The sequence below is a fragment of the Monomorium pharaonis genome, chromosome 5 (genome assembly GCF_013373865.1).
Source record: "Monomorium pharaonis isolate MP-MQ-018 chromosome 5, ASM1337386v2, whole genome shotgun sequence".
Classification (NCBI taxonomy): Eukaryota; Metazoa; Arthropoda; class Insecta; order Hymenoptera; family Formicidae; genus Monomorium; species Monomorium pharaonis.
In genome coordinates, this window is record NC_050471.1 from 24049583 (window position 1) to 24076757 (window position 27175).

General features: G+C 31.1%; 2 protein-coding genes and 1 long non-coding RNA gene across 8 annotated transcripts in view; 1 reads left to right on the forward strand and 2 right to left on the reverse strand.

The window, feature by feature from the left end:
- The window catches only part of LOC105833124, a 171464-nt gene that overhangs the window by 133078 nt on the left and 11211 nt on the right, over nt 1-27175 (forward strand). The window lies entirely within an intron of this gene.
- LOC105833126 lies at nt 918-5630 on the reverse strand. 5 transcript variants are annotated; one of them, XM_012674595.3, is made up of 5 exons: nt 5180-5630; nt 4021-4366; nt 3097-3256; nt 2881-3024; nt 918-1540 (listed from the first exon to the last, which is right to left on the reverse strand). In XM_012674595.3, the coding sequence occupies exons 2-5, from the start codon at nt 4172-4174 to the stop codon at nt 1270-1272; spliced, it is 729 nt and encodes a 242-aa protein (XP_012530049.1). In that variant the 5' UTR covers nt 4175-4366; nt 5180-5630; the 3' UTR covers nt 918-1269. The 5 variants fall into 5 exon arrangements, with proteins under 5 accessions (XP_012530049.1, XP_012530048.1, XP_012530047.1 ...); XM_012674594.3 differs by having other exon boundaries at nt 5089-5630; XM_012674593.3 differs by lacking the exon at nt 5180-5630 and adding an exon at nt 4470-5057.
- On the reverse strand, nt 13635-18456 carry LOC105833127. Its single transcript, XR_001138780.2, has 2 exons — nt 16030-18456; nt 13635-14461 (listed from the first exon to the last, which is right to left on the reverse strand). It is a non-coding gene; the product is annotated as an uncharacterized LOC105833127 (long non-coding RNA).

Sequence of the window (27175 nt, forward strand, 5' to 3'; positions counted from 1 at the left end):
AAAGTATGAAATGTTCATAAATTAAGTTAATATAAATAATTATACACAAATAATTATTACTATATTTAAATTATTAATATAAATACTTTTTTCTAGTTTTTTAAATTAATATTATAAAGAAAATGTTTTTAAATGACAAATTTTGGTGTTTATTACTTCAATTTTTTTTCATTATTCATTATTTTAAAAATATCAATGCTAAAACCGTTTTTGTTAAAAGACGTACAGGAATGAAAAATCATGTAACTTTTCTCCACTTTTTTAAATAGAAAAACCTATTTAAATGTTACTTTATATGTATGTACACAGAAAGATTTTTTAAAATTTAATTTTGTTTTGTTTTGTTCGACTATTCCAAAGCATGTATTTCTTTGCTGTTAATAAATTTGATTAAATATGAAAAAATGTGTATAAAGTTTATTAAAAACAAAGAAATATTTCTTTTTGTGTATATACGTAAATGTAATAAAATAAATTTGTAATTTTATTAATTGTTTACACTTTTTTTAAACAAATACTAAAAAGAGTATTTATAAGAAAAACATCATTGTAATACTGTTATTTATTGTAATTATCTTAATTATATATAACATCTTACCGCTATCTCATTTTTAGTTTTATAGAAACGTAGAAAAAATAATTAATTATTGTAAATAATATTATTATTAGATAAAAAAATTTTAAGGTTTAAAATAAATTTTAATAAATTAAAATTAGATTTAAAAAAGCAATTAGTTGTAAAATATGTCAAGTTGTTAAAAAAATAATAAAGTATTAAATACGTTGTACTATATCCTTAAGACATGAAAATTTCGAAGTGCTTTTGATTGAAACAGCATTTGATGTCATGCAAAAGCTATTTAATTAATCGTTTGAGTGAGCTATGGTAAAATAAAAATTATAAAATACCAATTTCTGAATATAAAATAAAACATTGATTTTCATATGTTTATTGATTTTAATAAGTTTTTAATTTGTCGTGATTTTTATACTCTAACCTTGTTACTGTGAGTACTACTAATATTTTTCTCTTATACTGTTATTCTGAATAAAAATTTACCCACCTAATAAGAACCTTTTTTACGTTTTCTTTTCTGCTTTGTAAACTGAAGTAGCATTATTATAATGTAAATACCTTATTAAATGTTATTTTAAGTTATCAAAATTTTTATAACAAGAGTTGTACTAAATTTGAATTAGCAGTTGAGAAACTCAACGACAGCTCTCCAAAGTTGTAAATACGAGTATGAACCTTATCATAAAAATGCATTAATTATTGTCCTCGAATGATGCATAACTTTCATAGAAAGCGTCCTCGTTTTTGTCGTCCTCGTTGTTAAAATACATTTCATCGTTCCCGGAATAGACGCGCGAAATGAGTTGTATAGATTCATCATCATCCCCGGGTAAAAGTTCGGTGGCGGAGATCAATTCCGGCGTGGTAATGTTGTGTCGGTGGCCCCATTTTGGAATTCGGTCAAACTTCGCGCAGAAAACACGGCGACCCTTACGGTCCATCTCATCGATTATATCAAGACCCCTATAATCAATGACATAATTAATTAATGTCTGATGGGAAACCGATCGACGTATAGCAAACAATTTCTACTCAATTTTCACTTATAAAATTAATTGATCGATAACAATTAAGCGAATATAATGAGTTTTGTCAATGGAATTTTAATAAACCGTGTACGCGCAAAGTCATCAATATTATCGTCGTATGTTGATCTAACAATTAGTCACAAAATATACAATTAATTTTGGATATTTCGATATTTGTTTATATGCAAGATTAATAAAAGGTTTCAATATTTTAAATAATAAATAATAAAAATGGTAATATTATTTTAAGTAGTAAAACAACTTGAATATTTTTCTAATGTAAGTGGAAATTGAATACCAATAAGATACTACATGATATTGAAAAAAGGACATAAATACTGATATATCATTTCGTTTTTTAATAATATTTCTTAAACAAATGCCAAAAATACAAGTTTAAAGACATAAATTTAAACAAGAAAGTGTCTTCTATCAGATGAAATATAACAGTTTTATAAATTTATATTGTTATTTACTGTTTTATATTTAATAGTTAATATTTTTTCAGCATAATTAAAAATAAATGTCTTACAAATTGAGTCCCAAAACTGGTATATGTATTAAGTGGCAAAGTTTATAAAATGAAAAGACTAGAATTAAACACTTTAAAAATAAAACCAATTCAAGGACTAGAAAAAAAAACTTGAAATGAAATTATACCATGAAAAGAATATACCATATTACAATTTGTTCTCGGTAAAAGGAAAACCTGTCTTTCGCGATAATTTTATGTATCATATTATGAGAAAAATATAAAAGAGTAAAATATTAACAGTTTAAGGAGGCTACAAACATGAAATAATTTAATACTATCAATAATATACTTACTATTATTTAAACTTTTAAACTGTGCAACTATTTTAAGAAATTTTATTTTTGTTTTTGTAGAACTCGCTTTTAGTAAATTTTGTAGAAGATAAGATTACAGAAAGTTTCAGATTATAGAAATGTGTAAACTGTGAATTTTTATTTCTTTAGTTATAAACAGAACAGTTTTAATACAATGTAATGCATAGTTTTCGAAGAATAAGAGAGTGCCCCTTTAGAAGGCTTACGTTAGTATTAACGACTTTTCCTATTGAAAATCTACTGGCATTATACTAAATCGATGCCTTATCTGATACCTCATATTGGGCTAGTACCATAACATTGTTATTTTAATGTTAGTTCAGTACAATGCCAGTACTAGAATACGAAATTCGTTTTTCGATACACCTGGTCAGTATTCAATGCAGGTTTAATGTATTCTATTCCCACTTGGGTTGTTATACTTACTCATTTATGCACTCGTGAGGATCATAGAAAGTACGGAAGCATTGCTTGCATTGTCTGAAATATATTTTTCTCACGGAGTATGCGTAGATTCCGCGTATTTGCTTCAAACAATCGTAAAATAGCATCTCGCACTCGCACAATGAGCTGCAAAAAGTCGAAAAGGTAAATACTCGCGCGCTTCACGATCGTAATTGCCAAATCTTCTACCTACAATACCTTCTGCAAATGTATTTATTATACAGCCCGTATCTCGTTGTTTTCGGTCTTATGTAATCTTCGCAACTATCGTGAGTTCTGCAACACTTATCCATTTCTGTATACATGCCCAGTTCGGAATCCTCGCGGGCAATATTTCCTCGGCCGCACCAAAGAGTCCCTGTTCATAAATATTAGAAAAATGTCACGTGTAATCTATGATAATAAATAACAAATTTAAAAGTAATAAATTTTTAATAAACCATTTTTATTACAATTAAATTTTTATTACAAATAAATAATACGGATCAGAATTTTTTTGTAAAATATAAAATAAAAGACAATTTATAAAATATATCCTTTCTTATGTAAATCACACGCACGCACGCACGCACGCACGCACGCACACATACACACTTAACATTGGAAATTATAAAATAATTGTAAATTAAAAAATTAGTCTTTACAAATTAACTTCTTCTGTTTTATGTAAAAATTAATAAATAATTACATAGAATGATACAAACAGATGGTGAATTTACATTAAAAATAGCAATTAGAAACCAAAATGTTAAAAAATTGAATTATTAATAATTAAAGTTTTTGATGTTTTAAATAAGTGGGTATCTTTTTATATTTAGCTTAAGAAATTAATCTAACAAAATCGTAATAATCATTAAAAAAATATTTTGTGAAATATAAATAAAGACAAATTATAAAGTGTATTATTTGTACAATATTATAATGGGCAGAATATTAATCTATACTCATAAAAGAAAAATAACTATTATTTTTCAAATATTTAACTACTTTGCAGCAAAAAATATATATTTGTGCATGCTTTAAATAAATAAAAGAAAAAGGATTTAATTATCATAAATGCTGAAAAATTCAATTACATAGAGCAATTAAATCTTTATTTAATAAGTAAATTAAAAAAATCACCTGGTAGAATTCCATGACGAAGATTTGTTATTTGCTTTAGTGCGAATAAACCCCGCAAATAATCTTTCACACTGTGACCCTCCGTTACACCGTTATTATTAATAAACAGTGCGAGCACGTAAAATGCAAAACTAATCGCACTAATCCCCTTCATTTCAAGATAATTAATGTAATTTATCAGCAACTACGTGAACTGTAAATTAACGTTAAGCCCTAAACGTAAAGCTCTAAACGTTCAGTTCCAAATGTAACATCCGCAAGAGAGATTTTCGACGATGTTGATTGACTCACACCAAAATTGCGCGTGTTAACATCATCCGACACAAAACGAAACTGCGATGGCCCGCTAAAAATATCACAAATTATGATATTGACGTTTATATATTAACGCGTATGCGTGATATGTATTCGTTCACCGCATAGTGTTTCCTGCACGCATGCTTCCTCACCGCTGGCTTCCTCGCGCGATACCAATTTAATATTTAAAATTAACCAGATTTTAAGCACGTTGACATTTCAATGCAGACGTGTGATGTCTGCTAATAATTATATTCTATGGTGTTAAAATTTTACTCTCACACGTTTAATAACATTACATATTCCATGTATACTGTAATTTTATACACTTGTCTAAACTTAAACTTGTGTAAACTGCGTGCAATTGTGTAAACACTTGTAACTTTTTGCACTCTCTTAAACTAAACCAAAATATCAGTGAAAAACGGTAAAAAGATTTTATTAAGACTCAATGAATATTTTACTAATCTCAAACATGAATATTTATACTAAGCGTTTCCATTTTATGTCTCACTGACTACTATTTTCCAGTGAAATTTTATTGATTTATAGTGCTATACCTCTAAATCGATCATCAATGACTATTTAATTTCTTTCGAAGATAATACTCTAATATCGTTTTTAGAGAGCACATTTACTAGATGACTAATGCTGTTAGTGACTGTATTGTTGTTACGATTTATAAAATTGCATTATTTTATAAAATATAAATTAATTAAAAGTGAGAGTAATTTTTATTTAATGTTATTTAAGTTTTACTTAATTATTTACTTTAACAATTTATATATGTTTTTTGTTAGTAATCAATTGAAGCAAGTAAAAAATAATCTGTCAGAGCCTCTGAATACTAGTGTGGTTTTACCGAAAGTCTTAATAAAACTGACAGTCACAAGTTCACGAGCCAGCGAGTTTTGATTCGCTATAGGATTCTCTCTTTTCTATTCAAAACACGTATCTAAACTAAAGATGAAAATGATAGTACGTGTATGCCAAAGAAAAACAGATTCCTGAAAACAGGAAGTGCAGGTGGATAATTCTTAGAAAGAACAACGAGTAATCTTAAATCACAAAATACAATCTGAGACTCAGAGTTGTTGTCCTTGAACGCGTGTCACCCGGTATCATTCTCCACAAATTTAATCTAATCTCGTAACGTGTAGCTCACATGAAATGTTTATGACAAGTAGAAAATTATCAACTAAAATGGAGCAAATTAACATGATAATTTACAAATCGTGCGATTCATTGTTATGAAATGTTAGAGAAAAACTCTTTTTATTATATATTTTTAATATTTTTTAATTCATTTTTCAAAGAAATTAAAAAATGTTTACAACATTGTTTTCCTACATCTAAAAGTTTATTACTTTTAATTTCTTATTCATATAAATAAAAAAATATATTATTAAGCATAAAAAATTTTTTAAATATGTTAATTTATTTAGTTTTCCAGCTAGCATATTGTTGCCATTTTGACACCTAAAGTTATTTTAGGTTATTGATGATTTCCACATAACATAAAAATATACTTAGTACATATATTGTACATACATTTATGTATATTGCATATTCCAGGTATATACTTTCTATGTATACTACTTTCTATGTATGTTCTATTAACTATGTATAAATATTTTTGTCTATTTATCTCTACGTCTTTATACTTTTATATCTTTTGTATCAAACACTTTAACATTTTATGATTAAATTTTGTCAGCTTCTTCAGAGAAAAACGTGAAAAAGAAACAAGAACTGAAAATAGAGCTATTCTTTACTTCGATATATGTACCCGTTACATTGAATAACAATACATATGTTCCTTTTATGCGGCCAACAATGCAATCTAGGTATTGCTAATGTGGCAGTCATGTAAATGTCAAAAGATTTTTTAATTTAAATGATAAATCGAAGAGCAACAATTTATCCTTTGAAATTAATTATAAAATATTTACAATAATTGATAAATACTATTAGAATATATATATTAAAAAATATATACACAGAGAGAATTTTCTTTAAAAATTTACCCTTAAAACCTGGTAATTGTGAGATAATGTGTGACGTCGAGGAATTTTACTATATTTTTTAGTAAAATTTACTAAAAGTATAATAAAATTCACTATACCTTTATTAAATTTTACTAAAAGTATAGTAAATTTTATTAAAATATTAATATTAAAAAATGTAGTAAAATTCCTCGAGGTCACACATTATCCTACAATTATCAGATTTTAAGGGTAAATTTTAAGAGAAAATTCTCTCCGTGTACGACATCTATTTCTCTTTCTCTCTCTCTCTCTCTCTCTCTACATATCTTTGAATATAGTTTTATATAACAAACGACACATTTTATAAAATTAAAAGAATGAACATGAGACTGAACATAAAATAAAAACGGGTTAAAGAATGAAAAGTAAAAATGAACAGTTTTATTTTAAAAATATGTTATTAGAAATTAAAACACGAAAGTTATTTGATAAAGCGGGTTAATATTTTCAATATGCACACAATGTTTTTAATTTAAAATATGTAATTAAGAAAATGTGCAATTTTTTTACTGTTTTGCTGTTTCTTTTCGACAAATTGTTTCAAAAAGACGTGTACATATTAATTATGGGTTTTTACTTCTTTATCGAAGTGATTGTTGTGATTAAAGTTATTGATCGATGTTAATACAGCTGTTCAGTTTCTTAGAAATAAAAAAGGTATTTAAGAACCCTATTCAATATTAGTGACTTGCCTTTAATTTCGACATATTTAATAGATACTGAAAATATAAGAAAATTCCGTGTAATTAAATTAACTTTTTACAAAAAAACTCTATTCAAATTCGTGTTGTGCTGATTCCATTATACAGACTTTAAAATAAGGCAGTTAACTCGCGCACTTATCCTTTGATTTGCTTTGCTTCTTAACTTTTATCTCAATCCAGACACTGAAGTGTAGACGAACTATATAGGTGTGATTAATTATTACTTGTAAAATTAACATGGTTAATGCAAGATTAAAGGAGGCTCTAAGACAGGAGAAAAATATATCGCAGGAAATTTTCTTCCGCCGAAAGTTGAGGGAACTGACAATGAGATAAAATGGAGGTGGCAAGTATCTTCCTAGATCTTTGGCGGAGCTTTTTAGAGCTTTCTCTACATTATTTCAACTGGCCGATCGACCCCACCTAGTCGCCGAGACCTCTCGAAGTCTCTTTCGCTCGACTGCGCATTCCTTTTAACGATTTCGCTCTTGGCCGCGACATCCGCTTTCGTTTCACGTTCTACTCTCGTTCTTCATGGTTTCCGTTCACCGCCGTGCCGCCGCCTGCCTTGCATCTAACCTTGATACCCTCGCACTTTTGAGGATCCTCTCGAAATCGCAGGCGAGAAACTGTTTGGTCTTGTAAGATTAAAACGAAGATACAAAAAGAATAACTGTAAATTTAATTTGAGATTTTCTCTCCCCAAATAACACTGTAAGTGTTCATCTTTGATCATTTTCTAGTAAATCTCGATTCAATACACTTTCTTTTTATTTTAATGTGTGTGTATGTGTGTGTGTAATTGAGTCATAAGTTTATACCATTTATATTCAATTTCTTCAACTTCTATATTTTTTCATCTTTGTAAGACATGTTTTGATAAAACTTTAATAGTTTTGACACTTTTCAATTTATTTTGACGCTTCTTATCTACAGAACTCAGATTTTTCTTATATGAAAAGAATAATTTGCTTGAAAACTAAAAATTTAGTCAAATACAGATCTCAATAAAACTCTTTTATTTTTTTATCTATCAAAATAATTACGTAGGATGATCAAGCATTCAACAAAATTACTTCCAGATCTTTCTAATTACAGGGTAAATTTTTAGATAAACGAGAGTTGCTGAATGTGCGTATCGACCTACTAAGTTGTATCTCTTCAATATTTTACTTTTTTTGTATTTAATATAAGCAACAATTTAAAAAATATAAAATATTATAAATGAAACAAATAAGTAACGTAGACCAAAATTTAACAAGGTTTTTTTTACAATATTTGTTTTATGCATGCTAATCATATTTTAAGGAATAAAGTATAACTAATATCAATTTTCAATAAAAGTTAGACAAATTTAATCAAACTAATGTTAATTTTTTATTTAGCTGATAGTATAATCGTGCACTTTTATACTGATTTGTTATATTTTTGTAAAAAAAATTATTGTCAACAGAATATTTTACAATTAGTGTACACACACACACCCACACACACACATTTGCCATTATATATTGTAAAGATAAATTTAATTTTTATAAAATCTATTAATTTTTCATAAATCATAATACCATAAAATGTTATTATAACAATAATATTAAATTTAAATTTAATAAGTAAAAATATTATAATAGAATGATATACTAATAATTGATATATAAAAAGTATGTGAATACATTTTAGCTTCATTTTAGTTTTATTTGACATACTTACTTTTATATTACTGTTATTTAATTATTAAAATAATTGATGTTTTAAATAAATTATTATAATTAATATTAATAAAATAATGTTAATAAGACAAATATTAATTAATAACTTTTTTTTAATAAAAAGTATAAAATACTTTTAATTATTTTATTTAAATAATTTAAATTTATTCAAAAACCAAAGAATTTTCAAAGGGAATGCGATTCAGATTTATAGATACAATTTAGGCAATTGCAAATGACAAAAAAACGCGTTAACATTATAAACGTTCTACATACGGACCATTAAATCGTAAATTGCTACAATATTGTCTTGTAATATATTTCTAAAAGTAGATTTTTTACCATTAATGCGACATTACTGCATCATTTCGTGATGTTCTTGCAATGCTGCAATCTTGCGATGAAATATTTCTACAAGCTTTTTATGTTGTATATGGATATCTATAATTTTATCTATTTTTGTAAAAGGTTCTCTGTTTTTAAATCAATTTAGTACGACAAAATAAATTGATATTTGATATCGAATGGATTTAACTATGCGATATTTAAACTCTGAGAAATGAAATTACAAAACACATTGTTGTAGTACAAAAAAAAAGAGAGATAATGTTCCAAGAGAACAAGATTAATGGAAAAATCGACGTCGTTGAGTCGAGCAATTATGATTCAGCTAGCGCGGAAATTGCGCGTGTAGGACGATTAAAAGGACCGTCGTCAGCAAGACGCGGCAGAAGAAGAGAAAGGAAGCCGTTTACGTTTCTTCGCCGACGGGCGCGGAAGGTGGTAGTTTATGTTCCAAGACTCACGGAGCACCCGCGTTTGTGCCGCGCCACAAAAGATTTGACGTAGGTATGCGTGCGTGTGTTGTGTACTCGGGTCGAGAGTTAATGCAGCGAGAAGTGTATTACGGAGCACTCGCTCCGTGAAGAGAGGAGCGAGTGCAAAGCTAGCAGTCACCGATACACGTTGTGCCCCGCCTGTTGTCGAGGGGCGGAAGGGAGGGATGAAAATGTCGGCGAGCTAGAAAGCAACGTACTTCCACTTGCACTCCGCGCTGACTGATGGAAAATGCAAAATCCACATTGCGATTTTCTGTTTGGTCAAACGTTGTACGTCATTGAATATATTTTAATTTCGTTCCTTTATCGTGATGTAGAATATTTTAATGTTTGCCTTGTGCCTACATTGATGTGGTTTCTCTGTTGAGTACGGTCTGTTGCCATCAGAATTCTTCACAAATTCTACTTATACTTTATACGAATGATTATTTTTATCAAAGGAAGAATCAATATTGGTACAGGGCTCCGAAAGTGGCACCCACTTAAATCTCGGAAACTAAACATTGCACTATATTAATAGATACTGAAAAAACTAATGATCAACTAATACACGATAATTAAAGAAGTAAAAACTTATAGGTCATACATTCTTTTTTCTATATAAAATAAGATTTGTTGTTTTGCCTAAGAAAAAGGAATAGAACGTTAAGTTAATTTCAGTAATCCCCATCTCTATTTTTTTTCTTATGCAGACAATGTTATGATAAAATCAACAACAAATTATGATAACATCAAAATGTCGTAAACAAATTGTGATTGATCAATGATTTGTAATATTAATCACTTTGGAGTCGTAATGACTTAGTGTTTTGCTTAGGCCTCTTCTATCTTTTATTTATCTCTTTATTTATTTCGTTCTTTTCCTCGAAAGTAAACAACCTAATTAAAACTGGCTGATTCTGTGATTACAGGCTTTCTAATCCTCTCTAGTGTATACTGCGCTTGAATTTTTTACATATCTAAATGTTAATTTAATATAATGTGTTTATGTGCTATTTAAATATTTTGTGTTAAGTTGATATTCAATGTTTTTTAGCAATAACAAAATTTGTTTAATAAATGAATATATAATATAAAAATATGTAATTTAATTTTAAAACATAATTCTGAAATTATTGAATAAAACATGTAAATCAACATATTAGATATACATACAATATATACATAATATACATCAAATATTAATATTACTAAAGAATATAGTCTCACATTACCGTTTCCAATTGTACCAAATGCTACATTTTATGTGTTAATAATTTTTATAATATTAATGTTATTTTCTAACATATTTATTGTGTATAAAATTAACACAAAAATTTGAGTGGACTGTTGCGATATATGTTAAATTTAACACAAAATTTTCAACTGTGAAATTATTTTGACTGTTTAATTTATTTTCAGATCTGGCTACATTTTTAGATACTTTAGTAAAACTATTTTGTGTAAGAAACATTCTTTTAAAATCATTTCATATATTTTAACGTAAAATGTTTCTTCTTTTACCTTTCTCCAATAGCAAATTCGTTACTTTCCTCTTTCATCATCTTCCTGGCGGAGGCAAGAAGGTAGCTAACTATTCGGCTCGTGTTGCTGACTTCGCGCGATGCAGCATTATTTCTATCCGTGGCTCTTTCATGCGAACTCCAGTTGACGACCTCGTCCCTCGTGAAAATGCGGGTCGCGCGAAGCGGAATTTGCCCCGGCGGACAACCGAGGGAAATTATCTGCAACGACTGAAGTAATAACATTTAACTGTGTGCACCTACTTTCCTCGGAATTATAAATTGTTGGGGCATAGTTGCGATTGTTTCGAGACGAGGGTGAGAAGCTGCCACGCGTCTTACCGTCTGTTACACCCCCTCCCCTTTTCTGTTTGCGCGCGCGGGAGCAAAGACGATTATTCTCGTCCTGTTTGCTCGTTGTTTTGCCTAAATGGAAGGGTTACGCGACCCTCGGGCCGGACTATCCGCGTTTCAGCTACACCGCTGGAAAAATTATTTCGACTGCGCACCGACGCCGCCGGGTTGTAACGCTGCGTTTTGAAATTCTACGCAGAAAAAGCGCGAAACGAGGAAAATAGAGAAAAATGTGGAGGGATCAAAATTGAAGTGAAAAAAATATATGACACGGAAATTAAGGGAGTGTTTTTTTTTTATTTTCCACGTCTCTTTTATTTCTATTTTACTCTTTAAAAATACAAACTGCAGAGATAACTCACGGCAGGATTACACTTGTTTCTCTGCCGAGGAAAAAAAAAAGAGAGAATTTCCGCCCGCGCGTGTTCGCGCGTCTGCAAATTGTAAATACCCGTGATACTTTCCGGCGCGATCTGCGATTACGTTTACGAGTTGAATATTATTCAAGTTGCAGCAGCTGGAGAAGAATTCCTCGGCCAATTAGTAGTTCTACCTGTGTTATCCTTGCGACTGGATCTTCGAAAGGTGAGATTATCCGAGCGGTCCTTCGCTCTTAACCATCCGCAAGAGGTTCAAAAAGCTTTAAGAAGCGAAAAGCGCTTTTCGAACCTTGAACATTTCTCTTTTATTGCGCGTGCTTCTTTTTGCGAGAGGGGAGGGGAGATGTGCGAGGTCGGCAGTCACGAGGAGCTCGGGCTCGTAAGTTCTTCACCTAACGCCCGTAATTACGTGTCCGGAAAACGGACGCGGGACGGGATAAGAGAGATGGGGAAGAGGAGAAGAAGGAAGGGTGGCGGAAGAAAGAGAGATGGACACGAGAGATACCGATGGAAGACGGGAGCCGCAACGGCCGGCGTTTCGTCGGGCTCTGATTTATATTGAGCTTCGCCAGACCCCCGGTCTTCGACCTCAAACGGATTTTCGAGGGGTTTACCGTCGCGCAGCTTCCGAAATTCCGGCAAGGAATTTCCACGGAATCCACCAACCTCAGCCAGATTGATTCATAGCTTTTACTTCTAATAGAAAGCCGCGAGGGAATCCGAAAAAAGGCGCGGCCGCCAGAAACCGACTGTGAATACCAATTTATATTAATATCGCGGCATTAATTACGTATTTTAATAACTGATATTAATCGTCTTGTTATCTACACTTTAAATTATAAAACTTTATAAAGAATGTAATAAGGATAAAGAAATAATTGGAGTCTGCTTTAATTTATTCCAGTAAATTAATTCGCTCATCCACGGTCCTTTTGCTTTGAAACCTGCAGAGTTACCGAGAAATGTTTTGAGAGACGATAATTGAAAAAAATTCACCTTTTTATTCGTAAAATTATCAGAGCGAAAGAATATTATGGAATAACGCACGCAGAGAGATGACTTAGTAATATTAGTAAGTTAATTAAACTAGCACTGTTACATGTATGATGTCTAAATCCAGTGCTATCAATCTTTTATGTATCATAAAATAAGATTGATGTAGAGAATTGTAATTGTAATTATTGTTGAGAGAAGAATATTTTTATCTTAGAAAAAATTTTTAATCTAGATTAAAATGATTTTGTCCAATTTTCTCAGACAGATTTGATAATCTTATAATATTCTTAATTTCAAAATAAATTGATTTGAAAAAATGTGAAGAATTTTTTTAAATAAAATATTACAAAAAGTAGCTCACAAGGAATTTTCGTCATTTCGTAAATAGCAAAAATATCTCGTCTTACAGCTTCATAAAGATCCGCTTTACATTGCATGTAAGTATAAGATGTTGAGTTTTTTTGCGGATGCATTAATTTTAATGCATCGTATAAAATCTTTTTTACGTGAATGTGCGTTATAATGTCAAGCAAATTTTGTATTCTAACCGTAAAAATATATGAATTAAAATTTATATTGTCTTTCTGTTACTGTCTCAAGGCAATAAATCAATCTTGCGTAATTCGATGGAGAACTAAAGAAATTACAGACTTCATTTTAAAACTGCTTTTCCTATTTTTATACAAAAGTTGCAATAAAATAAATTACGTCAGAAACATTTTCAGTCTTATTATTAAAAATCCTTTTTCAAAGAATAAAGATTGGCTATTAAAGATAAAATGTACTTACGAGACAAAAATACGAAATACTAATTTATTTACTGAAATTAATAGGGTGCTTTAGCACGAGAGAGAGAGTGCTAATTAATAGTTATTCTTCAATGTCTTACGTACGTAAAATCGAGCATTCGATTTACAATTGTACGCAAACAGATGCATGATAAAGTATTTCTGTAATTCTTGTACTTCTTATTAGCAAAGATACACATGGAATAAAAAGCGAAGCATTATGAGATTTTTTACTTTTGTCTTAAAATAAAAGGATTCTATTTTGCAAGAAGATTCTTTCTCATAAATTTCATTTCTTGAAGCCGAGTCACCAAACCTGAGCTTTGAAGATAAAAATAAATAAATTTATGTTGACGGTACAAATTCGCTTGTTTTTACTTAAAAATTAATTTAAAAACTTTATTATTTTTTTAGAAAAGATTTTTCAAAGCACTAACATCAAAACATGCATAATCTCAGCTATGTTTCTTTAATCCTTAATGCATGGTTTCTACTACGCGCTGCGTAATGAAAATAGATTTAGTCAAAGTTTTTTTTTCTAGTAGCAAATATTTTTGCAACACTTCAACTAACAAAATGAGTTACCGTACATTAGCCGTCCCTATATTAGAGACAAATTTTACTGGCACGACAATATGTTAACTTCTTTGATCAATCTTTCCTCCATGAACAAATACAGAAACACGCGAATATATCTATGCTATCGCTGGCCGTGACTTCGTGACTTCGCAAGAAGAATCCTGACCGTGTCGTTGACTTGTCTTCGGCGAATCATCGTTCTCAGATTACTTCGTACGCTCTCGTTATTCTCGTCAGGTCGCAATCTGCAAGGAAGACTTCGTAAGAGGCACTCAAAGTTTCAAACGACAACGCGTGACTCCATTAAAAGTCGTCGCAGGAGTCCGCGCGTTCGATTATAATAATAATTCTAGTCGCCAATGTGCGACTCACACAAACTCCGCGCTTTGCGCCACTTTGTGCTCCTCTCCTCTAAAGAAGGAACACCGAAAATGCTTAAAACGTTGTTAAAAGGAAAAAGGAAAAAGGAAAGATAGAGAAAGAGAGAGAAAAGGGAACTGAGGTAGCGCGTGTAAAAAATTGTGAAAGCTTTTAATAAAAATTCTTTCGTTCGCGTCTCCTTAGTTTAGTTAAAAGCTCGAAAAGGATTCCGCGAGCGCGCTTTCCGAGGCTTCGTTAATGTGCATAATTTATGTTTTTAATAAATGTTAATCCTAGTGCCTCGCGCGGGACGGAAATCATGGCGCGACCGACGCCGCACGACGCCAAACAGGCAGATTTAAAAAAATTTCCATATATCCTATAAACGCTTTGAGGCGACGCACGCGTTCATTAAAACGCCGTAGCGTAGAATGGAGATTAAGCTTTATTATAAAGGCCGCGAGGGAAAACTGTCGGGCCGCGCGCCCGACTAAATTTCCTGGCTGCATTGTGCGTCATGGAAAAGCCCACAATCTTTCAGGAGTGACGAAAGGTTCGAGATTAAAAATTAACGGTATGGCATAATTAATAATTTCATTTTTAACTGATGTTTATAAATGCTGAGAGAGATGCTTTTTTTCTAATCTACATATTATTATCGTTACTGAATAGCGTATTTTAATTTTAAAGCAAAAAGAGAAGAAAATTTGATAGGTTTTGTGGTGATTTTTTTTACAATAACGTGTTGCTATAAGGAATTTCAGCGTAGTAAAAAAAAACAAATTACGTTTTTAAAATTTTTTGGTATTAACAAAAAATTGTTTACCATTAGTTACAATAAAATACTAATAAAATTACTTTACGCGAATTTAAACGTGTCATTTAATAATACTTTTGACACATTCTCGAAATGTTTTCTCATTAAATAACAAACTTAAATGATGACGTGTTTCTTTTCTGTACGCAACGTTAAAAATTTTAACAGTGCACAAATTTTAACAGTGTTGGGTTTTAATATAAATACAAAGTGTAATGTTTAACATAAATATAATTTTTCTGTTGTGCAAGTGCTTGAGTGCTTTCGATGAAGATTTCTTAAAGGTTTACACACGTGCATCTCAAATATACAAATATTAATCTCAAAATCAACGTTTGTATATTTGAATCGTATATACATAAATTCTCGATCCATCTTAAAATAAATAAATACGTACTCATCAAAAAGGCCGTTTTGTTAAACGGCTATTGGAATTAATGAACTAAAAACGAAACTCGGGAGGAAATAAATGGCCCGAATGAATGATCGTTTCGTTAATAAATTTTTCTTTTTTCATTATATTTTCACTGATCTGTGCACTTCCGTGTCATTATTTATGTTTCCCAGCCATCCGGGTGCACTACCACTGCAATATCTAGAATCAATGCGCCACCGGGTAACGGAACAATATTTTACCTGTCGCAACGGGGGTTCCCCGTTCTCCCGGGGACGGTGGACTAGTTCCGGGAAGTACCGCGGCTGCGAACTTCGACTCAATACGTCAGCAAACTTAAAATGGAAAGTTGACAACCCGCGGCACACGCCAGACATTCCGCTTCTGTCGCGTTTCAATTTGAATAAACCCACCGGAGTCGACGTCGCACCGCCCGCGCCGCCGCCGCCACCACTATCACCCCTTTCCTTTACGTAGTCCTTTTCGAACTTATTTAAATTGCACCTTCCCCCTTTAACCAAACTCCCCCCCCCCCTTGTTATCCAGCTTCTTTAATGGAGCACCTCTATTCAAGGAATGCCGCGGAATGCCAACCGCCGCGCCGCGCGGTCTCGTTATCGAGCGCCGAATTATTCTAAACCACCACATTGGCGATCTACCCGGGCCACGCCTGGAGTGCCGTTAATAATTTACAATGCAAGTTGTGTGCCGGCTTATATAATAACTCGCGCAAAGTTGGTAATGACCGTAATTAAATTAAGCAACCCGTGGCGTGAGACACGCCTGCTTTCTGTTTGCTTTAATAATAGTGTAATTTCTCGCAGCCGCGCGGCAAAATAAAACACGACTTCGATGCCGGCTGCTTCTCTACCCCGCCAGAATGAAGATTAATTAATGCGTTATCGTCGAGTATTCGTCAATTAGAGAATTTCCACGCTGAACTCTTTTCATTTTAATTTATATGATTGAAGAAAATAACTACACGTCACCTAAATAAATTCAAAATTGGACATTAAAATTTCTACTTTCTTTTAAAATTATCTTATCTTCCGTGTTAAAATGTCCGTCATTTTCAAGTGCAAAAGCATGGAAATACGAAAGTCCAAATAAATTTTAAAATTTTACAGGGAGAACATTTTTCGGAACCGTATAGAAACTTTCTGACCCCGTTTAAAATTCTCTAAATAAATTATCTACGTTTAGACTACTTACAAATGTTTACACTATACCTTACGAAGAGATTTGAAATTATTCTAAGACATTTTCAAGGTATTTCAAGATACAATATTTTCAATCTGGCCGGGAGAGGAAGCGGCCCCTTTTAAGCAGCTTGTACCCATCTCTCGCAGCAGATCTCTTTTGCGGGGGATGAAAATAGACCAAGCAGAATCCACGGAATCAGAGAGCGTAGCGTCGATTCGAAAGTTCGCGCAATGATTAACGGGTATGCAAGTGAGAAACGGTGGCGAGGAGGAGGGGGAGGAGCGGTGGAAAGAGATGGGAGGCGTAAATGAGATGGAGCGAATTAATGAGGCGCGAACGACTGTATGTACTTGCGCCGATCGCCCGCGGCCTCGGGGTAATTGGGAAATTGCACGCGTGCATGTTGCGACGCGACGCGAGTTGCAGACAAACACGGAATATATCGCGAACTAGCGCACGCACGGGACTGTCGCGCTTAATTGTCATAAGGACACCCAAATAAACGCAACTGCGCTCCTTTACCGCAATAACATTCATTGTTACGCTAAACAAATTTCAGTGTTACATTACTGCCGCAGTTTGATAATGTACGATTTACATTATTACTTCGTGATTCGAAACACATTTGGTTTCCAAAATTATGCATTAAGAGTTAAAATCAACACGATGGTATTTTGCTTTGCAGTACTGTCAGCGATACTATGAATATCTAATCGAATTAATCTTCATTATTAAAATAATATAATTATTGCACACTTAATGTATTATAATATATAATATGTACAGCGTTGAGTAGTAATTAGTTAAAGAAATTGAACGTTAAGTAATAACGTTAAGAAGTTAATAACTTTTAGCTTAACTTAATTTTTTAATGAGTTGATTGTTAATTTTAATGAGTTATTTTTAAGACACATACACTTATTAAATTTTCTTAAATTATGTAATAAATGATTTTTATTATATTTCTCTAAGCTACAATCTTTTTCCATTGAAATTTTGAATAGCAGATGCTTTAGGAGAAGCTTAACGTATTCTTGATAATTAAACATTATTTTTATAGATTTTGTAATAACAAATATATGATGGCATAAAATATTATTCACATGCACTGGTGCGCGTTTATAAAATATAATACAGCAATACAGTCTTTAGCACGTATAGAACGAATGTTTAATGTAAACTGTTTATTATTTAACAATTTACATGAAAAATTGACGATTGTTATTTTAAAATAACGCTTTTATTAAAATTTAATAATTATTTTTAAAATGTAATTCTGCAACTGTTATTGATATTTTGTATTAGTAGTCTGTTTATACAATCATTGAAAGAACATGCAGTTGTGCACAAAGTAGAATACAAGGTTATGTTATTTTCTGTTAATTAAAATTTTATTTTTTTTAAAGAGAGAGAGAGAGTGTATAATATATAATATAATTTTATTTGTTAATTTTATTTATATAAAGTATAGTGTATATATTATATAATTAATATATACACTATTCGTATTAATTTAATTTTATGTAATATATAAAATTAAACATATTGAATTTTACATAACAAATTATACAAAACATATGTTTTATAATTCTTCTAAAAAATAAAATAATTCTTATAACTTCGATATTTAGAAAATAAATTTTAGTAACAACAATATTTTCGTCATGTTATAATTATAAATAGCAGGTTTTGGTTATATATCGATACTCTAAAAATGAGAATTTTTCTTAATATAGTATAGGATGTTTTTGCATTTACGTCGCTCCTTGACTGTTAAAAAAGTTCATCAGAACCAACGACGTAATCCGGTGTGAGAGCGGAACATGATAAATTGCAGTATGTTTGTATATAAAGCGCGGTTTCCTGCTCGTGCAAATATTTGATGCGCGTGTGATTAATTGCGGTTGCCTAATTACCAGTGTACAGCTCAAAATTGCATCTGCATGCATACAGGATGCTCCAGAACCGTCGCTCATCCCCGCAGAAGCGAGTTCTTTGATGCAGTTCATTTGCACTCGTTGAAAATACGACGGTCCATATTTTTGTGGTAGCTTTTTAATATGTAAAAGTCTCCAATTATTTTATTTTAATATTCACATAAAAGATTGAGAAAAAAAAATGAAGTCTATTTATTGGATTTTTGTGAAAAATTTTGATTTATTAACATTATTTTTCGTGTTAAAAATAACGATACAATATTAAAATGTATAGAACAAATAAATAAAAGATGAATAAAATACTGCAGTATTGATCGCTTTCTCATTTCTCGGTCTTGTTTAGTTACTCATTAATTTCTTCTTGCAATAATAAAGTATTGTTTAATTAGTTTCTTCTTTTTTTTCATTAATTGTAAATATTACTTTCCGAGGATACACTGAAAGAAAAAAAATAATTGCGGTAACCATAATTTATAATTATTTTTGGGATTCAATCATATTTTTATAGCTATTTAATAATATAAATTATATAATTGTTTAAACTTATTAAAGGTCTTATAATTATAATATTAGTTTATGTAACTTAATATTATTGTCATAATAAAAATGGAAATTTTAATAAGATAGTAAGTTATAACCATAAAACAATAGTTATAAAAAGCATCCACTATAAACTCTATAAACATGATTATTATTACCAATATTATAGTAATAATTACTATAAAAATGATATTCCTGATTATGATTATTTTACTATACAATTATCACAATCGCAAATATCTCACACATTTTTTTCTCAGTGTATACATCAAGCACGGTCGGGCTCGCGCTGCGCGTTCACTTAGCGCGAGCCACTACCGTGTCTCTTGATATCTATAAAGCGGAAAAATTATAACTAAAATGTCGGTAATTTTAGGACATTCTGTAACTCACGTGAAACGCGCAATAGATGACACTGCTGTATTATTGGCAATATTACCACCAACAGCCACGAATTGCAAAATTTATCAAATATTCGTCGGAACATTCGTAGTAGCGTCCTCCTGCTAAATTAATGTAAACGAAGTTCAACATAAATAACGAGTAATTCGCTTAATATCTCTAACGAAGTAACGGCGCCGCTGCCTTCATCAGTTTACTGATAGTTTTAGCGGTTTTAGTATTGAGTTTTTTGGGGAAAAAAAAAAGAACGAATAATTAGAAATACGCGGCAAAAGACTGCATCCCAATTTAGAGACAAAAATTATGCTTTTATGGTATATTATTGACGACCTTTTGGTGATCATGTGATATGTTTTTCTTGAAAATTATATTGTATCGACATGTTTTATATTTATATATTACATATCAAGAAATGATAAATTAAGTGTCTTTTTATAATCTCAACATTTTGTTATCATTATCAAACAAATAGTCCATTGTTTTAAAGATTTATAAAAATTAAAGAAAAGTATAATTTGCCAAATATAATCTTTCAATTGTTGGAGAATTAAAATTAGATTACAAGCCATAAAACTATCAACGAAGATGTGAAGTATAAAGAAAATATTCAGAAAACAACAAACGAAAGATATGGCTTGCGAGAAAATAACAAAATTATTGAAACAAGTAATTCAATTTTTTAAGTCCATTAATCTCGTCGGATTATGGTAATTTGTAAAACAAAATTATTTCAGAAAAAGATCTATTACTTTCCATTAATTATTTTCTTCTAATCTCAACGTTTGTTGTTAAACATAATAATTTTTTTAACACTTACAAAAATTAAAGATATAAAGACTTTTACAAAGAACAATGTAATTTATTATGTATAATCTTATACGTTTTTTTCTTCTGAGAATTTTTCTGAGAATCAGATCATAAAAAATCATAAAGCTTTTAACAAAGACATGAAATACAAAGAAAAATATTCGGAGAACAAAGAAAGAGATATCTAGAAATTGATGTCTAAAACATCTAGCATGTCTACAAAAGGTATATACATATAGAAGATATTATTGTATATACGCTCTTTGGAGATGAAACGAGGATGACGCTGGAATGAGAGGTACTCTAATGCAGCTTGTTATTGCGTTCAACGTGCAACAATGCTCGCTCACGCTCGAGCGAGCACAAATATGCTCCGCGTCACCGCTCTAAGACGCTACCGGGTGAATCGATTGTTTGATTTCTCGCGCCGCCGGCTCCATGTCGCCGGCAAATTGTGCGCAAGCTGTTATCAATGGCGCTTGCGACGCGGCTTCCCAGCTTAGAGAGAGAATTTCGCGAGACTCGCTCTCGCGCCGATCATTTGCGCTGAACTCTACAGGCATGAGCGTTACCGAGAGTACAATGACGAGAGAAGTATCAGCGTTCGTTTTTACCCGGGACACCTTAGGTATCGCGCGTGTATTCCCGGGGATCGCGCATATTCTCAGACTCGCGCTGCATTCTACGGGTCATTGTGAGATGAAGTGGTCCAGCCGTCTAACGACGTCGTTATTATCACGCGGGATGTACTTCTTAGTACGTGCTCGACGTTACGCCACTCGACTCGCAAGAAAAGCGACCTGCGCAGGTCCTATGTGTGTATATACACCTTCCTATGTGTCGGGAAACATCGAGAAACTCCGGGTACCAGTCTGTCTGTCCGTCTCTCTGCCTTGAGAATCCTTCATGCGTTCTTTGTTGTGAAGATATTTGCAAGTTTACAAATACGCGCAAAAGTGGAATTATTTATATCTCAAAGCTGCTCTACCTAGAAGCACTTGAGATTTAGGAGCTACATATTGTGGCAGGCAAAACTCATATTTAATATTAATATGCTCTTATTTAAGTTTAGAAATTAAAGGAAACAAGTCTAACAATTTATGTGAATTTTCATGCAAAATATCACACTTTTTAAAAAACAAAGTCGGAAATATTACTTCTTAAAAGTAACTCGTTAGTGTTATCGTTACTTAAATAAGTAGACATTCGTTTTTTTTTTCATTATTTTGTGTGCCGTCATCTACTATTATAATGACTAAAAAAAGAAAAATTCAAACATTTTTGTTTTAGATTTTTATTTGTGTTGTTGCCGTTAATTTGCATATATTTCATTGCATTTCTTATAACAGTAAAAATAAACTCATTCTTTGGCTGTTACAAAAGAAATTAAATGAACAACTAAAAAATTTTGTTGTAAGTTCGAATTAAGAAAAATTTAAATCTTAAAATGGTTCTTGTAAAATTTAATCAATTAAGACATATACAACATAGAACAATATATTCTATCAAAGATTAAAAATTAAATATACGAACATTACGTAAAATAAGTAAAGACAAAAGTTGCAGTCAAAAATGTTACTATTACGAGAAAACATTCTTATAAAAAAAAGTAAAGTTACTACTTTACCGTTACAAAAAAGTAATTATAACGGTAATTATAAAAATTGCATTATTTCTCAAACTTGCTAAAAAATGATAATGTAATTTTGAAAATATGGATTTAACACGATTCAATTTATATTATATCAACACTACATGGTGAGAATTATTATAAATGATGAACATCATTACTTTTTAGAGTGCAGATTTTTACCATTTTACCAAAAATTTTGAAAAACGGAAAAAAAATTTAGGTAACTCATCAAAGGTTTTTTCTTTATTAATAAATCGGGTTCAAAAGCTTGGCCGTTTGTACACAATTTTATTTTCTATGGAATAACGAAGTGAGTTAAATCGAGTGAATTAATTCGATGGCCCTTTGACTCACGACCGCGGAAAAAAAACTCCAATGCAAAAACGGCATGGATGATGCATCGCAAACCTCCGCGCGGCATGTCCCAATTTATTAGAGACTTGCGTAAATTACTTCGAGATAGAATCGGAGTATCGACGGGTGCATTTGTACGATAGGCCGATGGCCGTTCCGTTGCCAACCTTCGCACGTACAATTTCCGCGCGAACGGCGACAAGACTAATGCTCGCAGCACTGACATAGTACAATTGCATCCGATTACGTCGAGTATAATATGGTGTAATGCAAATTTGTTTGCTTAATGTTTCTTAAATATTTAATGTCGCTGATTTCTTAAAGTCCAGATATTATTTGGGAGCCAAAATCTTAAACATTTTCTTAAAGAGATGCTAAAGAGAAGTCTGTTTTACCGATAAAATGCAGTAATTTTTGTAGAACGACTATGTCTTATCGCTTTTAGAAATATATAAATCCTCCAGAATGAAAGTATGTGCATTACTACCAGTTTAGATTGCGGAATTATGTCAAAAAACGGGAAAAATTTTATAATTTACCGTACTTTTATCATTTCTTAGTCAAGAATGAAAGTCTCATAGAGCTGTTATGTCATAATAATATTTGCTTGATATAAAAGATTTATAATTTGTACTCACAAAATTCAAAATTCTGGACACGTAGATAATAGGAACAAACAATGTGAAATTTTTAAAGTGAAATTTTGATGCCTTAATGAGACAAAACCGTTCTACAAAAATTTAGATTACGCGTGAAAAGTCGATAGATAAGAGCAACATAAAAAACTTTTTTTGGCGTGTTTGGTATAAATTCGCAGATTGACATAAATATGTGTACTTTAAATATGGGAAAGGATTTTCCATCTGGAAACAGATTTCCAAATCTGTAAAAAAAAATACATCCTAATGATGTGCACACAGAGAGAAATATTTCTTTAAACTTAATAAAATTTATTACAAACAAAAAAATATATACTTTGGGATAGTCGAACAAAACTGTTTATTTGAAATAACAAATACGATTATTTAATCTTTTAAATAATATGTATCATTATTACAAATAATTTTTTTTATATATTATTTTTTTAGTTAAATAATATAATGAGTTTATTAAAATAATGTTATTTTAGTATAAAATATTTATTAGCAGTAAAATAACTGTTTTTTCTATTTAATATTACATGTTTTTATTTGATTAATTAAACTTGTTAGTCAATTCTTCTGGCATATGGCTCTTGCGCTAATGGGTGCAAAATGAATCTCTACCGAGAGAGTTGATTGGTCGAGAGTCATTCCAGCGTCCACTTCGACAGGTACTAGTATTCCATCGACCCCGACTGGGATGCCAACGTTCTGATCGATCTAAAAATGACGGACTGAGCGTTTTTGTGGAAGTATTTCCACTTCGGGAACTATTTGCACAGATCCAGCTACTTTTATTTCCCGAGTGTGCGCATCTTACATATGAGAAACTAGCCGCCTCGCAGCGGATGATCGAATTATTCGTTTGCGCGCACGATGGATTACACGTAGAAATAATATCGTTATTGAGATTAATGTTTGTCTAAAATAAAACATTAAGTAAAAGAAACAAACTCATTACTTAAATTAAATATATTTTTAGCTATTCTTGTTTTATTTTACTTAATAATATTGTATACAATCAAAATATTGTTAAATAAAAAATATATTTTAAATAATAGTGCTTCTTTGTTCAAATAATACAGTTTAATACAACGGAACAATAAGTTTTTCAGTCAATAAAGATAATGTTGTATAACATTACATTGTTTAAATATAATAAATAAATTCAAACAACATTAAAAGAATACTTTTTCTCTGTGTATAATAATTCTATATTATTGAGTTTGACTGTCATTTCAACATTCTCTTAAAATCCTCTGTTATTCGTTGTTATCACAGGCGTAGAGAGTGTGTAAACACATCTATAGTTGTTATAGATTTGGCGCGGAGGGTACTCTCCGTGAGTCGCGATCAGGGATTAAATTAAATTCTAGCTGCACGTGGCATTGTCCTCCATTTTTAATATCCGACATTAATAACGCATCGTGCACCGGAAAGATATGCGATAACGTCGATACGCGTTATGAAAATTCGCGCAAACGGGAGGGAAGAGGAAGGGTAGTGAGAAGGCGGGAGTGACATTATTTTCGCGCATTATTTCGAATATTTTGTATATCTCTTCTACCGTGCTACATTAATCATTTTTATGAATTACCGCAGTTGCGATGCGCGCTAATACATTTTATTTACCCAAGTCGCGCCACCGTTTTAATCCGGCGCGCGGAATTATAAAATTAATCGCGCTCGCGCGACGCCAAAAGCAAAATGCGCGCGCGATTGGATATCGCGTTTGTTTTAATCGCCGTAACGCAACCGCGATCGATACTTCGCGCACGATATTTCGATATGCATTAAACACGTATCAAATTTCCGAAATGTTTGGATCATTAATCATTAAAGTAAATTTACAAAATGAAGACCGCAAAACTCTTTTTTCGTAATAATTCGACTATCGCTATGAGGGAGAATGCGTTTTAATAACGCGAAATATGACGGTCAGTGGTTATTGGAACGCCAGTGCTTTCTCGCTCAAACATCTACATACAGAATATTCCACATATTGCATAAGAGTAACTCTGTGACGTATTGAAACTTTAGAATTTATTCGACTTTTCATTCGATTTTCGCGAGGCTTCATACGCAGAAGAAAGAACGGAATATTTGCAACAAGTAAACAGAGCTAGTAGATTGTTCAATTTAGAAATTTAGAATAACGAAGGGAAGCGAGCAGGCGTATGCGAGAAAAAAATTTTGCAACAACGTATTCCGAGGAATTGATGAAAACAAAAAAAAAATCGATCAAATCGCGATGGAAAATTTGCAATTTTGGCGATACGAAGCGAATTAGGAGCGTGACGCGCGCGTTTATTGGCCGCATTTGGGCGTGTAATTTCCGCGGCTATCTCATCGGGCTCTAGGCGAGTTTGGAATTTAATATTAATACAGGGCGCTTGAATTTCGAGAATACCGTCTGCGATATCGGATGACCGGTTCAATTCCCGCGACACAACGCCAACACAACGACGACGAGTTGTCGATTGCTGCACCACCCGCTGCAGGAATGTACTTTCCTGGTTTTAGAGCGTATACGCTGCTTTGAGAAACGAGGAACGTAGGGAGGTAACGAGGAATGCGCCGACACGCAAACGAATCCGCTGTACACGCGCTACAGTGACAGCCCGCAGCGGTGCGAGCGTTGTCGCAGTTTCTATTTTTTAATTAGTTTCAGATCGCGACCGAAATACCTTCTGTCTGTCGCGAAATTCCTTCATTCGAATCCGAATTTAATTAATCTATTGCGAGTATTTCAAATGTATACAGAAGGCAGAGGCGTGGAAAACATTTTATTTTTATGTTAAAATCGATTCTAATTAAAATTCTTTTATTGAATTTTTAATACATACCCGAGAGTTAATTTAACACATTATACAATGGTATTATTAACATTTTTCATTAAATTAAAATTTACATATCTATTATATAGTATTAAAACAATGTATTTTTATAGATACATGAACAAATAAGATAAAAGTAAATTACGAAGAAGAGAGTGTATAAAAAAGTATGTTTTTAAAAACATAAAATAATTTCTTTTTAATCTGATAATAAATCTTTTAATTTAAAAAAAGTTCTCTTTGATTTGAAATGCTGTAATATAAAAAAAAATAAACAATGTTTCAAAATAAAAAAGTGGATTTTTAATGTAAAAAATATAGTTCAATAAAATAAGTTTCAAAAATAAGCAAGATACAATTAAATAATTTTGTAAATATAAACAAATTATTTATTTGCTATAAAAAAATTATAGTTTTGTTTTAAGTAAACAGTTTTTTTATTTAAGTAACTAAATTTTGTAATATGTGAGATTGAGCAAACAGTATAAGGTATTGTTGATAGATGGACGTGAGAAAATTTATTTTTCGTATTATTAAGAAACCATACACCATAGGATAAAAAATTGCAACTTTGTATTCTTCCTCAATTCCGTTTTCAAGATATGGTAGTGATGGTTTTGAAAATAAACTTTTTTAACATTGGCGTTCTACCATAAATAAAAATAAATAGAATGTTTTGACAGTAATATTAAATACTATTAGTAAAAAATATATCCAACAGTAATTGATTTACATAATTTTACTTGAATATTAAACATTATGTTAAAAGTTTGAAAAATATTCCAATATTTAAAATATTTTTATATTAATATTTTTTAAATTTAAATAACGAATTTATTTAATTCTAATTGAAATTTAACAATTAAATTTCTTTACACGCTGGCAATATAACATATTAATTAAAATTTGAATTTTTTTTAAATAATTAATTTTAATTATTAAATTTTTTTGTTAAGAAATTATTTCTTTAATTTGACAAAGACAATTTTTCCGATTAATAAAATATATAAATTTGTTTCAAATAAATATTAAAT

Bases quoted from the DNA above. Each gene is read 5' to 3' on its own strand.
- LOC105833126 (XM_012674595.3), bottom strand. From the start codon at position 4,174: ATGAAGGGGATTAGTGCGATTAGTTTTGCATTTTACGTGCTCGCACTG. The intron at 3,025-3,096 runs GTATTGTAGGTA...GACTTTTTGCAG, and splicing joins AATAAATACATTTGCAGAAG to CTCATTGTGCGAGTGCGAGA. The intron at 1,541-2,880 runs GTAAGTATAACA...CATTGATTATAG, and splicing joins CCTCACGAGTGCATAAATGA to GGGTCTTGATATAATCGATG.